Source organism: Leuciscus leuciscus (assembly GCF_965113295.1).
Source record: "Leuciscus leuciscus genome assembly, chromosome: 18".
Classification (NCBI taxonomy): Eukaryota; Metazoa; Chordata; class Actinopteri; order Cypriniformes; family Leuciscidae; genus Leuciscus; species Leuciscus leuciscus.
The window spans coordinates 359657-372500 of NC_138742.1; the positions used below are offsets into that span (position 1 = coordinate 359657).

Sequence of the window (12844 nt, forward strand, 5' to 3'; positions counted from 1 at the left end):
AGTATAGGATGTACCGAATATTCTTCAGTTTTATGCAAAACATAAATACGACAAATAAGAATATCAAATCTCAAAAATAAATGCAAAAAAATTCTTTTTTGCACACATGAAATCTGTAACAGTGCATCTTACAAAGTCACACGATGTAACCTTGCTCTCACTTGAAATGTGTCCCCACATTAAGTCCTTGAATTTGAGGGTATTGGACCTGGAAAGTCCTTGAAAGGTCCTTAAATGTGAAGTTAGCCGAGGTGTGTGAACCCTCTGCATTATACCTCAGAGTAACAGAGTAATGAGGTGTGTGAACCCTCTGCATTATACCTCAGAGTAACAGAGAGTAACGAGGTGTGTGAACCCTGTGCATTATACCTCAGAGTAACAGAGAGTAACGAGGTGTGTGAACCCTCTGCATTATACCTCAGAGTAACAGAGAGTAACGAGGTGTATGAACCCTGTGCATTATACCTCAGAGTAACAGAGAGTAATGAGGTGTGTGAACCCTGTGCATTATACCTCAGAGTAACAGAGAGTAATGAGGTGTGTGAACCCTGTGCATTATACCTCAGAGTAACAGAGAGTAACGAGGTGTGTGAACCCTCTGCATTATACCTCAGAGTAACAGAGAGTAACGAGGTGTATGAACCCTGTGCATTATACCTCAGAGTAACAGAGAGTAACGAGGTGTATGAACCCTGTGCATTATACCTCAGAGTAACAGAGAGTAATGAGGTGTGTGAACCCTGTGCATTATACCTCAGAGTAACAGAGAGTAATGAGGTGTGTGAACCCTGTGCATTATACCACAGAGTAACAGAGAGTAATGAGGTGTGTGAACCCTGTGCATTATACCTCAGAGTAACAGAGAGTAACGAGGTGTGTGAACCCTGTGCATTATACCTCAGAGTAACAGAGAGTAATGAGGTGTGTGAACCCTGTGCATTATACCTCAGAGTAACAGGGAGTAATGAGGTGTGTGAACCCTGTGCATTATACCTCAGAGTAACAGAGAGTAATGAGGTGTGTGAACCCTGTGCATTATACCTCAGAGTAACAGAGTAACGAGGTGTGGGAACCCTGTGCATTATACCTCAGAGTAACAGAGAGTAACGAGGTGTGTGAACCCTGTGCATTATACCTCAGAGTAACAGAGAGTAATGAGGTGTGTGAACCCTGTGCATTATACCTCAGAGTAACAGGGAGTAATGAGGTGTGTGAACCCTGTGCATTATACCTCAGAGTAACAGAGTAACGAGGTGTGTGAACCCTGCGCATTATACCTCAGAGTAACAGAGAGTAACGAGGTGTGTGAACCCTCTGCATTATACCTCAGAGTAACAGAGAGTAATGAGGTGTGGGAACCCTGCGCATTATACCTCAGAGTAACAGAGTAACGAGGTGTGTGAACCCTGCGCATTATACCTCAGAGTAACAGAGAGTAACGAGGTGTGTGAACCCTCTGCATTATACCTCAGAGTAACAGAGAGTAATGAGGTGTGGGAACCCTGCGCATTATACCTCAGAGTAACAGAGTAACGAGGTGTGTGAACCCTGCGCATTATACCTCAGAGTAACAGAGAGTAATGAGGTGTGTGAACCCTGTGCATTATACCTCAGAGTAACAGAGAGTAACAAGGTGTGGGAACCCTGTGCATTATACCTCAGAGTAACAGAGTAACGAGGTGTGGGAACCCTGTGCATTATACCTCAGAGTAACAGAGTAACGAGGTGTGGGAACCCTGTGCATTATACCTCAGAGTAACAGAGAGTAACGAGGTGTGTGAACCCTGTGCATTATACCTCAGAGTAACAGAGTAATGAGGTGTGTGAACCCTGTGCATTATACCTCAGAGTAACAGAGAGTAACGAGGTGTGTGAACCCTGTGCATTATACCTCAGAGTAACAGAGTAATGAGGTGTGTGAACCCTCTGCATTATACCTCAGAGTAACAGAGAGTAACGAGGTGTGTGAACCCTGTGCATTATACCTCAGAGTAACAGAGTAATGAGGTGTGTGAACCCTGTGCATTATACCTCAGAGTAACAGAGTAATGAGGTGTGTGAACCCTGTGCATTATACCTCAGAGTAACAGAGAGTAACGAGGTGTGTGAACCCTGTGCATTATACCTCAGAGTAACAGAGAGTAACGAGGTGTGTGAACCCTGTGCATTATACCTCAGAGTAACAGAGTAATGAGGTGTGTGAACCCTCTGCATTATACCTCAGAGTAACAGAGAGTAACGAGGTGTGTGAATCCTGTGCATTATACCTCAGAGTAACAGAGAGTAATGAGGTGTGTGAACCCTGTGCATTATACCTCAGAGTAACAGAGAGTAACGAGGTGTGTGAACCCTGTGCATTATACCTCAGAGTAACAGAGAGTAACGAGGTGTGTGAACCCTGTGCATTATACCTCAGAGTAACAGAGAGTAACGAGGTGTGTGAACCCTGTGCATTATACCTCAGAGTAACAGAGTAACGAGGTGTGTGAACCCTGTGCATTATACCTCAGAGTAACAGCGAGAGTGAAAGTTGTGATCACAATGTGACATTTAATGAGATCATCAGGAAGATTCAGCTTTCATTTGTGTGTTATTGTCTTGTAAACTAATGCAAGTTATAGTCTTCTACTATTATTAGGTTTATTAACACCTTCTCCTCCTCTCTGTCGAAACAATAAAGTGTTCCAGGACCGATCCTGGTAATGTTAATAGACTCTGATGACGGGATGGAATTTCTGGCATTACAGCCCCGGTTTCCATTCACACTGATGGGAATTTAACGACAGTTTCCCAGAATCAAAGCTCAGTGCTACTGATTAGAGGGGCCTTAACGTGTGTGTGTGTGTGTGTGTGTGTGTGTGTGTGTGTGTGCAGGAGGTGGAGAAGACGTGTCGCTGTGGCCGCTACACCAAACTCTTGCCCTGTCATAAAGAATATCTCTGTGAGTCCAAGTGCAACAAGACTCGGACCTGCAGCCGACACCAGTGCAAGAGAAAGGTTTGTGTAACACTCACACACACATTCCACTCAGATTGTTTTGACACACACGAGTGCCTCTCACTCACACCAGTTCCACTTGTGCCTCACAAACCTCTGTGTGGCTGATAGCTTGTGTGTGTGTGTGTGTGTGTGTTTCCAGTGTTGTGCGGGGAACTGCCCGGCATGTGACATGAGCTGTGGGCGAATGCTGGGGTGCAGGAACCACAAATGCCCGTCTGTGTGCCACCAAGGTGAACACTTACACACACATTCATGAACACACACATTCATGAACACACACAGACCTTTACACACACTTGGCATCAAACAGCATCATTGGCACTGATGACCCTGTTCGTACAGTTCTCGCCCAGTCGAGGGGCTAACATGGAGAGTTATGAGCGTTTCCCCGTATGACCGTCTCCCACATGAGCGTTTCCCCGTAGGAGCGTTTCCCCGTAGGAGCATCTCCCGTAGGAGCGTTTCCCCGTAGGAGCATCTCCCGTAGGAGCATCTCCCGTAGGAGCATCTCCCGTAGGAGCGTTTCCCCGTAGGAGCGTCTCCCGTAGGAGCATCTCCCGTAGGAGCGTTTCCCCGTAGGAGCATCTCCCGTAGGAGCATCTCCCGTAGGAGCGTCTCCCGTAGGAGCATCTCCCGTAGGAGCGTTTCCCCGTAGGAGCGTATCCCGTAGGAGCGTCTCCCGTAGGAGCGTTTCCCCGTATTACCGTCTCCCACATGAGCGTTTCCCCGTAGGAGCGTTTACCATAGGAGCGTCTCCCGTAGGAGCGTCTCCCGTAGGAGCGTCTCCCGCAGGAGCGTTTCCCTGTAGGAGCGTCTACTAGGGCTGGGACAACGCGTCGAGGTCATCGATGACGTCGACGCAAAAAATACGTCGACGCAAAATATGCGCATCGATTCGTCGACCTGTTTTTATTTCTCCAAAAAACTTTGCAAAACGTTTACCTTATGTGCGCTGAATATACGCGATGGCCGGATCAACATTCTGTCCAACGTTATATAACCAATCCAGGGGTTTTTCTGCATTGATCTTTTTTTTGGCGGCTGTCAAATCCTTATTTGATCGGTGAGTGATGTAGAATAGAATGACTGCTGGGGCACGTACGAGAGAGAGCCCCGGCCGCGCGCGCGCACTCACTCACAGTCTTCAAACAACACGAGCGCTGCTTGCTCTCTCTCTCCCTCGTGCATATTAATCAAAATCATTAGACACGATAGAAAAAGGGCGAAACACCAAAGTTTCACGTGGAGCATTCGGAGATTTTTTTTTTCTCCATGACAGGCTGCTGGCTCCCACTATTAATTTTTATTTATTTATTTTTGTTGGAAAAGCACTCTCTGTATTAGCTTAAAGCCCTCAAGTTTACATTGGTTACTGTATTCTTTCAGTTGCTCTAAACAAGTATTTTGGGTGACCTTTTTTATTTTTTTATTGAATGCTAGTCATCAAGTTGTTGTTATTTTCATCTGAAAGAACTTTTTTTCAGTAAGCTAGGCCCTATGTGTTCAGTAAGCTTGTTTCAGTAAGCTATGTGTTTTCAAGGCTTTAAGGTTTTATTGAATGCTATCTCTGACTAAGAATGCATTACTTTGCACTTGTATAGTCTTTTATTTTGTCATTTTAAGAGCAATAAACATATTGCAATGTTAAGGAATTCATGTTTTTTCATTCAGATATGTAAATCAACATGTATAAATTGTTAGTAGTCAATTAATGGGGAGATAATCGAATCGAAATCGAATCGGTCTGAAAAAATGAATCGTTAGATTAATCGATGCATCGAAAAAATAATCGCTAGATTAATCGTTTAAAAAATAATCGTTTATCCCAGCCCTAGCGTCTACCGTAGGAATGTTTCCCCGTAGGAGCATCTCCCGTAGAAGCGTTTCCCCGTAGGAGTGTCTCCCGTAGGAGCGTTTCCCCGTAGGAGCGTTTACCGTAGGAGCGTTTACCGTAGGAGCGTTTACCGTAGGAGCGTTTATCGTAGGAGCGTCTCCCGTAGGAGCGTTTCCCTGTAGGAGCGTCTCCCGTTGGAGCGTTTCCCCGTAGGAGCGTCTCCCCGTAGGAGCGTTTCCCCGTATTACCGTCTCCAACATGAGCGTTTCCCCGTAGGAGCGTTTCCCCGTAGGAATGTTTCCCCGTAGGAGCATCTCCCGTATGAGCGTTTCCCCGTAGGAGCGTCTCCCGTAGGAGCGCCTCTCTTAGGAGCGTTTCCCCGTAGGAGCGTTTCCCCGTAGGAGCGTTTCCCCGTAGGAGCGTCTACCGTAGGAGCGTCTACCGTAGGAGCGTCTACCGTAGGAGCGTCTCCCGTAGGAGCGTCTCCCGTAGGAGCGTCTCCCGTAGGAGCGTCTCCCGTAGGAGCGTCTCCCGTAGGAGCGTCTCCCCGTAGGAGCGTCTCCCCGTAGGAGCGTCTCCCCGTAGGAGCGGTTCCCCGTAGGAGCGTTCCCCGTAGGAGCGTCTCCCATAGTAGCGTCTCCCGTAGGAGCGTCTGAGCGTTTCCCGTATGAACGTTTCCCCGTAGGAGCTTTTCCCGTAGTCCCTTATGAGCATTTCCCTTATGAGCGTTTCCCGTATGTACGTTTCCCGTAGGAGAGTTTCCTGTGTCCGCTGTGAGCGGGAGTGTTTTCGGTAGTGGCTCTGTTTTTTTTTCACGTCCAGTCTGCTGGTTATCAGCCAGTTACAGTCCAGTTCATTTACATGAATAAACTGACCTTTCCTCAGAACAGAAGTGTGTGATTGTGGGAAAGGTAATGGAGTATATAGGTTATCTCTAACCCATGAATTCTTCACTGATGCCTGGCTCTCGTTCACCTGCTATGTGCCAAATGCAAATGTGTGTCTGAAACAACAATGTTATCCGGCAAACGCCTGTTATCTCAGCCTGCGGGTTTGATATCCAAATGTCAGGCGGCGAGTGTGTGTGCGACTGCTGGAATAGTGTTTCGAGGCCGGCCTGAATTCATCAAGCATTTCTTAGTAAAGCCTGATTTCTCACAGGCGATGTCAGTAAACCTCCCACTTCATGTCTTCATAAAACAAAAGTTGAGCCTCCACTGAACACAGATCCCGTCTGATCAATGCAAATAATAATGAGAAGAGCTGGAAAAGATTTGAGAAATGAATCACTGGCTGCGTTTACATGCACAACTTTTGTTTCAGTCGGAGTGAATTCAGTCCGATTGATGAATCTGAGTGTAGTGTTTACATGATCATTAAACATGTGATCGGGTTGATGTGTGTGTTTATATGTCACAAGCTTCAAATCAGAATAGATGTTTAGACATGCGCACATTGCACGAGTATACAGAGTTTCCCGCTGTCTGCGAATAATAACCATTCTCTTACATCAGTTCTTACATGTTGATCACGCAGTAAAAATGGCCAAAACCAGTCGCCTGTGGATGAGAGCCTGAAGCCAGCACTGGTGGGCCGTTGTCCTGCTCCACTTCACACACGCAGGGAAAGCAGGATTATAGGAGGACGGGAAACTCATTTACACAACACTTTATTCATCAGGAAGAACAGCTGGTTCCACACAGCATACGTCATCGCACACGCACAGTCCTTTCAGTTTCTGTTTTCAGTCCGATCAAGTGTTCACATGTTCTCTCCATCGCATTAGAAAAGGAATAAACCTCTTTCAATCCGATCAAAATGTCATTGGGTTCGAGCTCTATCAGGTCGATTAAGGTTTACATGAAGGCTTTTGAGTCCGATTGAGTCGTCGATACGACGACTAAAGGATTATTTGTTTGCATGTAAACGTAGCCTGTGTGTGTGTGTCTCAGGCAGCTGTTACCCATGCCCTGAGATGGTGGAGGTCCAGTGTGACTGCGGCTCTACAGTGATTTCTGTGCCGTGTGGGCGAGAGAGAAGCACGAAACCGCCGCGCTGTAAGGAGCTGTGCAGGTACACACACATGCACACACACACTCTCACACACACACACATGCACACACACACTCTCACACACACACACATGCACACACTCACACACACATATGCACTCTGTCACTGACTAGAGATATTTAAAATAATTTAGGCCACTTTTTACTGGTAATAAGACATTTGGCATTATCAGGACCCACAAATATTCCCCTAAACATTATATTTAACGTTATATATAGTAGTTTAATGTAGTACTGACACTAAAACTTTGAAAACTTTTTTTCTCACACAGTTTTATTTTTATTTTGGGTGAACTATCCACAATACATATTGTTGCTTTTTTTCTATTGTGATATACACAATATATGGTTACACCCCTATCAGCTGCTGATATGATGATGTTGTTGTGTAGGAAGCCTGCGCTGTGCCATCACGGGTCCCTGCAGGAGCACCGGTGTCACACGGGCCCGTGTCCTCCCTGTGCACTGCCGTGCCGGCGCCCCATACCCGGCTGTGCCCACCTGTGCCCGACCCCGTGCCATGACCAGGTGCTGGTCAAAGCTGCGGACCGGGTACGAGCTTCAGCTGATATACACACTCGTCTCACACAACACTGCCTAAAGCGCTTCGGGGCCAGAATAGGCTGGACACGATAACCGTTTTTCAATTCTCACACTCTCTACTGCGTTACAGTGATAATGTACATCCAGCCGATTGTTATCTCAGAATAAACCCGACACGGTGATCAGGATCAGGTCTTCATCAGCCTGAAGGGGTTTATTCTGAGATAACACACTCTCTCACACACACGCAAACGCACCTGAAGGGGTTTATTCTGAGATAACAACACACACACGCAAACGCACCTGAAGGGGTTTAGCGCTTCGGTACCAAAATAGGTTGGGCAAGATGCCCGTTTTTCTATTCTCATACTCTTTACGACTTTAGATAATAATCAGGGTTTTAAATGAACTTTTTCCCTCACCCGGCAATTAGGCTAATAGATTTTTAAATTACCGGCCATTCAGAACTTCGACTAGCCAAAAAAGATAAGAAATGAACCAGATTAATTATATATATATATATATTATTTTATTGAACCTTTATTTAACCAGGAGAGAACCTCACTGGGAAAGAGTTAAAGGATTTTGTCTACTTGTATTTCAGTTTTTGTTGTGAAACCTCAGTTTCAGTCTAGAAGTGTCGAATCTCACGGCTGAATCTGGTGTGTGTGTGTTTCAGGCTCTGCTGGCGGGTCCTTGGGAGAAGCCCTCGACTCCTGCGTTTGTGCAAATGGCTCTTCCGTGTCCGCCCTGCCTGGTGCCCATACCGACGTGAGGAACACACACACACACACACTCACTGCAGGCTTCACTGCTGTGTGTTTGTAGGAACGCTGGGAAAGCATGTGTGTGTTGTAGGGATTTGAGCACATATGGCTAACACACTCCGGTCCATCGCAGCCAAAGAGTGTGTGTATTTATGTGTGTAATTCAAACATTCTTTAAAATGGTGATTTACAGTAATTATATGTGTGTGTGTGTGTTTGAGTGTGTCTTTTAAGTTAGTCCAACTACAATAGATGATGTCATTGTGTGTCCTGCTGCTGGATCAGGAGTGTAAATGAAAACATCTTGTGTTTTGTGTTTCTCTACAGAGCCTGTCTGGGAAAACATGAGGTAAACACACACTCTCACTCTCACTCTCACACACAGACACACACACACACACACTCACACTCACACACATACAAAAACACACACAAGCGCACATACACTCACACACTCACTCACTCATTCATTCACGCACTCACACACACACACACACACACACACACACACACACACACACACACACACACACACTCACTCACTCACTCACACACATACAAAAACACAGAAGCGCACATACAAAAACACACACAAGCGCACATACTCTCACTCATTCACACACACACACAATCTCACACACACATTAAATGACTCGTATCATGACGCAAGACTTTGATCGTTTGGTTACGATTAATTAACATCTGCAGGAGGTCTGGAGTCGGAATCATGTTGTGTGTGTGGATGTTGCAGGTGAGTCCGGTCCCGTGTCACGCTCGAGGGCCGTTCTCCTGTGGTCGGCCATGTGGGCGGAGTCTAGCGTGCGGGAACCACACTTGCAGTTTAGAGTGCCATCATGTGACCTCAGAGTCAGATAACGCTAAGGTAGGTCACATGATAAAGCTAAGCTAGGTCACATGACTCTCTGACCCTGATGCCATGGGCTCTGTCATCAGGATGAGCTGGTTTCATCGTGTGTGTGTGTGTGTGTGTGTGTAGGCCGGTCCGGAGTGTGTGCAGTGTGAGGAGGGGTGTTCTAAGCCCCGCCCCTTGGGCTGCCCCCACCCCTGTGCCCTTTCCTGTCACCATGGCAACTGCCCGCCCTGTGTGCTGATGGTGCGCCAGCGCTGCCACTGCAGAATCTCTAAGCTGTACATCGAGTGTGTGTGAGTGACACGCCTCAGTAATGACGATACATACACACACGGGTCTATCAGCGGGAGTTTCTTCTCAATAATATTGCTTTTTTAATGTGTGCAGTGATGAGTGTGTGGATGTTTTGTAGGAAGTTCACGACTGCTGATAAACAGAGCAAACAGCTGCTGACCTCCTGCCAGAACCAGTGTCCCAAACAGGTGAGTGTGAGAGTGTGAGTGAGTGTGTGAGAGAGAGAGAGTGTGTGAGTGTGTGTGTGTGAGTGAGTGTGTGAGTGAGAGAGTCGGTGATCGAGTGAGTGAGTGAGTGAGAGAGTGAGTGAGTGAGTGAGTGAGTGAGTGAGTGAGTGAGTGAGTGAGTGAGTGAGTGAGTGAGTGAGTGAGTGTGTGAGTGAGTGAGTGTGTGAGTGAGAGAGTGTGTGTGTGAGAGAGTTTGTGAGTGAGAGATTGTGTGGGAGTGAGTGTGAGTGAGTGAGTGTGTGAGTGTGTGTGAGTGAGAGAGAGAGTGTGTGTGTGTGAGAGAGTTTGTGAGTGAGAGATTGTGAGTGTGAGTAAATGAGTGTGTGAGTGAATGAGTGTGTGAGTGAGTGTGTGTAAGTCGGTGAGTGTGTGTGTGTGTGTGTGTGTGTGTGAGTGATTGAGTGAGTCTGTCAGTGATTGTGTGAGTGATTGTGTGAGTGATTGAGTGAGTGTGTGTGTGTGAGTGATTGAGTGAGGTAGTGTGAGTGAGTGAGTGAGTGAGAGAGTGTGTGAGTGAGAGAGTCGGTGATCGAGTGTGTGAGTCGGTGAGTGTGTGAGAGAGTGATTGTGTGTGTGTGTGTGTGTGTGTGAGTGAGTGTGTGAGTGAGAGAATGAGAGAGTGTGAGTGTGTGTGTGAGTGAGAGGGTGTGTGAGTCGGTGAGTGTGTGAGTCGGTGAGTGTGTGAGAGAGTGATTGTGTGTGTGTGTGTGTGTGTGTGAGTGAGTGTGTGAGTGAGAGAATGAGAGAGTGTGAGTGTGTGTGTGAGTGAGAGGGTGTGTGAGTCGGTGAGTGTGTGAGTCGGTGAGTGTGTGGTGAGTGTGTGAGTCGGTGAGTGCGTGAGTCGGTGAGTGCGTGAGTCGGTGAGTGCGTGAGTCGGTGAGTGCGTGAGTCGGTGAGTGCGTGAGTCGGTGAGTGCGTGAGTCGGTGAGTGCGTGAGTCGGTGAGTGCGTGAGTCGGTGAGTGCGTGAGTCGGTGAGTGCGTGAGTCGGTGAGTGCGTGAGTCGGTGAGTGCGTGAGAGAGTGAGTGCGTGAGAGAGTGATTGTGTGTGTGAGTGTGTGTGTGAGTGAGAGAGTGTGTGAGTGTGTGAGTCGGTGAGTGCGTGAGTCGGTGAGTGTGTGAGTCGGTGAGTGTGTGAGTCGGTGAGTGTGTGAGTCGGTGAGTGTGTGAGTCGGTGAGTGTGTGAGTCGGTGAGTGTGTGAGTCGGTGAGTGTGTGAGTCGGTGAGTGTGTGAGTCGGTGAGTGAGAGTGAGAGAGTGAGAGAGTCGGTGATCGAGTGTGTGAGTCGGTGAGTGAGTGTGTGTGTGTGAGTCGGTGAGAGTGCGAGTCGGTGAGTGCGCGAGTCGGTGAGTGCGTGAGTCGGTGAGAGTGCGAGTCGGTGAGTGCGCGAGTCGGTGAGTGCGCGAGTCGGTGAGTGCGCGAGTCGGTGAGTGCGCGAGTCGGTGAGTGCGCGAGTCGGTGAGTGCGCGAGTCGGTGAGTGCGCGAGTCGGTGAGTGCGCGAGTCGGTGAGTGAGAGTGAGAGTGAGTGAGTGAGAGAGTCGGTGATCGAGTGTGTGAGTCGGTGAGTGAGTGTGTGTGTGTGAGTCGGTGAGAGTGTGAGTCGGTGAGTGTGCGTGAGTCGGTGAGTGCGTGAGTCGGTGAGTGCGTGAGTCGGTGAGTGCGTGAGTCGGTGAGTGCGTGAGTCGGTGAGTGCGTGAGTCGGTGAGTGCGTGAGTCGGTGAGTGCGTGAGTCGGTGAGTGCGTGAGTCGGTGAGTGCGTGAGTCGGTGAGTGCGTGAGTGAGAGAGTGCGTGAGTGAGAGAGAGAGTGTGTGTGAGTGAGTGAGTGAGTGTGTGTGTGAGTGAGAGAGTGAGTGAGTGTGTGAGAGAGAGAGAGTGAGTGAGTGAGTGAGTGAGTGAGTGTGTGTGTGTGTGAGAGAGTCAGTGATCGAGTGAGGGAGGGAGCGAGTGAGGGAGCGAGGCAGTGAGTGAGGGAGCGAGTCAGAGTGAGTGAGTGAGTGAGTCGGTGAGTGCGTGAGTCGGTGAGTGCGTGAGTCTGTGAGAGCGTGAGTGAGTGAGTGAGTGAGTGAGTGAGTGAGTGAGTGCGCGAGTCGGTGAGTGCGCGAGTCGGTGAGTGCGCGAGTCGGTGAGTGCGCGAGTCGGTGAGTGAGAGTGAGAGTGAGAGTGAGAGTGAGTGAGTGAGAGAGTCGGTGATCGAGTGTGTGAGTGTGTGTGTGTGAGTCGGTGAGAGTGTGAGTCGGTGAGTGTGCGTGAGTCGGTGAGTGCGTGAGTCGGTGAGTGCGTGAGTCGGTGAGTGCGTGAGTGAGAGAGTGCGTGAGTGAGAGAGAGAGTGTGTGTGAGTGAGTGAGTGAGTGAGTGAGTGAGTGAGTGAGTGAGTGAGTGAGTGAGTGAGTGAGGGAGCGAGTGAGGGAGCGAGGCAGTGAGGGAGTGAGTCAGAGTGAGTGAGTGAGTGAGTCGGTGAGTGCGTGAGTCGGTGAGTGCGTGAGTCTGTGAGAGCGTGAGTGAGTGAGTGAGTCGGTGAGTGCGCGAGTCGGTGAGTGCGCGAGTCGGTGAGTGCGTGAGTCGGTGAGTCGGTGAGTGCGTGAGTCGGTGAGTGCGTGAGTCGGTGAGTGCGTGAGTCGGTGAGTGCGTGAGTCGGTGAGTGCGTGAGTCGGTGAGTGCGTGAGTCGGTGAGTGCGTGAGTCGGTGAGTGCGTGAGTCGGTGAGTGCGTGAGTCGGTGAGTGCGTGAGTCGGTGAGTGCGTGAGTCGGTGAGTGCGTGAGTCGGTGAGTGCGTGAGTCGGTGAGTGCGTGAGAGAGTGAGTGCGTGAGAGAGTGATTGCGTGTGTGAGTGTGTGTGTGAGTGAGAGAGTGTGTGAGTGTGTGAGTCGGTGAGTGTGTGAGTCCGGTGAGTGTGTGAGTCGGTGAGTGTGTGAGTCGGTGAGTGTGTGAGTCGGTGAGTGTGTGAGTCGGTGAGTGTGTGAGTCGGTGAGTGAGAGTGAGAGAGTGAGAGAGTCGGTGATCGAGTGTGTGAGTCGGTGAGTGAGTGTGTGTGTGTGAGTCGGTGAGAGTGCGAGTCGGTGAGTGCGCGAGTCGGTGAGTGCGCGAGTCGGTGAGTGCGCGAGTCGGTGAGTGCGCGAGTCGGTGAGTGCGCGAGTCGGTGAGTGCGCGAGTCGGTGAGTGCGCGAGTCGGTGAGTGAGAGTGAGAGTGAGTGAGAGTGAGAGTGAGTGAGTGAGAGAGTCGGTGATCGAGTGTGTGAG

At 49.0% G+C, this 12844-nt stretch overlaps 1 protein-coding gene across 1 annotated transcript in view; it reads left to right on the forward strand.

The window, feature by feature from the left end:
• Nucleotides 1-12844, forward strand: part of nfxl1 (nuclear transcription factor, X-box binding-like 1) — a 28346-nt gene that overhangs the window by 8888 nt on the left and 6614 nt on the right. The window contains exons 10-18 of the mRNA XM_082145843.1: nt 2875-2997; nt 3140-3230; nt 6787-6907; nt 7299-7458; nt 8129-8220; nt 8544-8565; nt 8968-9099; nt 9214-9380; nt 9500-9569. Of these exons, the coding sequence (XP_082001969.1) occupies nt 2875-2997; nt 3140-3230; nt 6787-6907; nt 7299-7458; nt 8129-8220; nt 8544-8565; nt 8968-9099; nt 9214-9380; nt 9500-9569 (978 nt within the window). The remainder of the gene's footprint in view (nt 1-2874; nt 2998-3139; nt 3231-6786; nt 6908-7298; nt 7459-8128; nt 8221-8543; nt 8566-8967; nt 9100-9213; nt 9381-9499; nt 9570-12844) is intronic.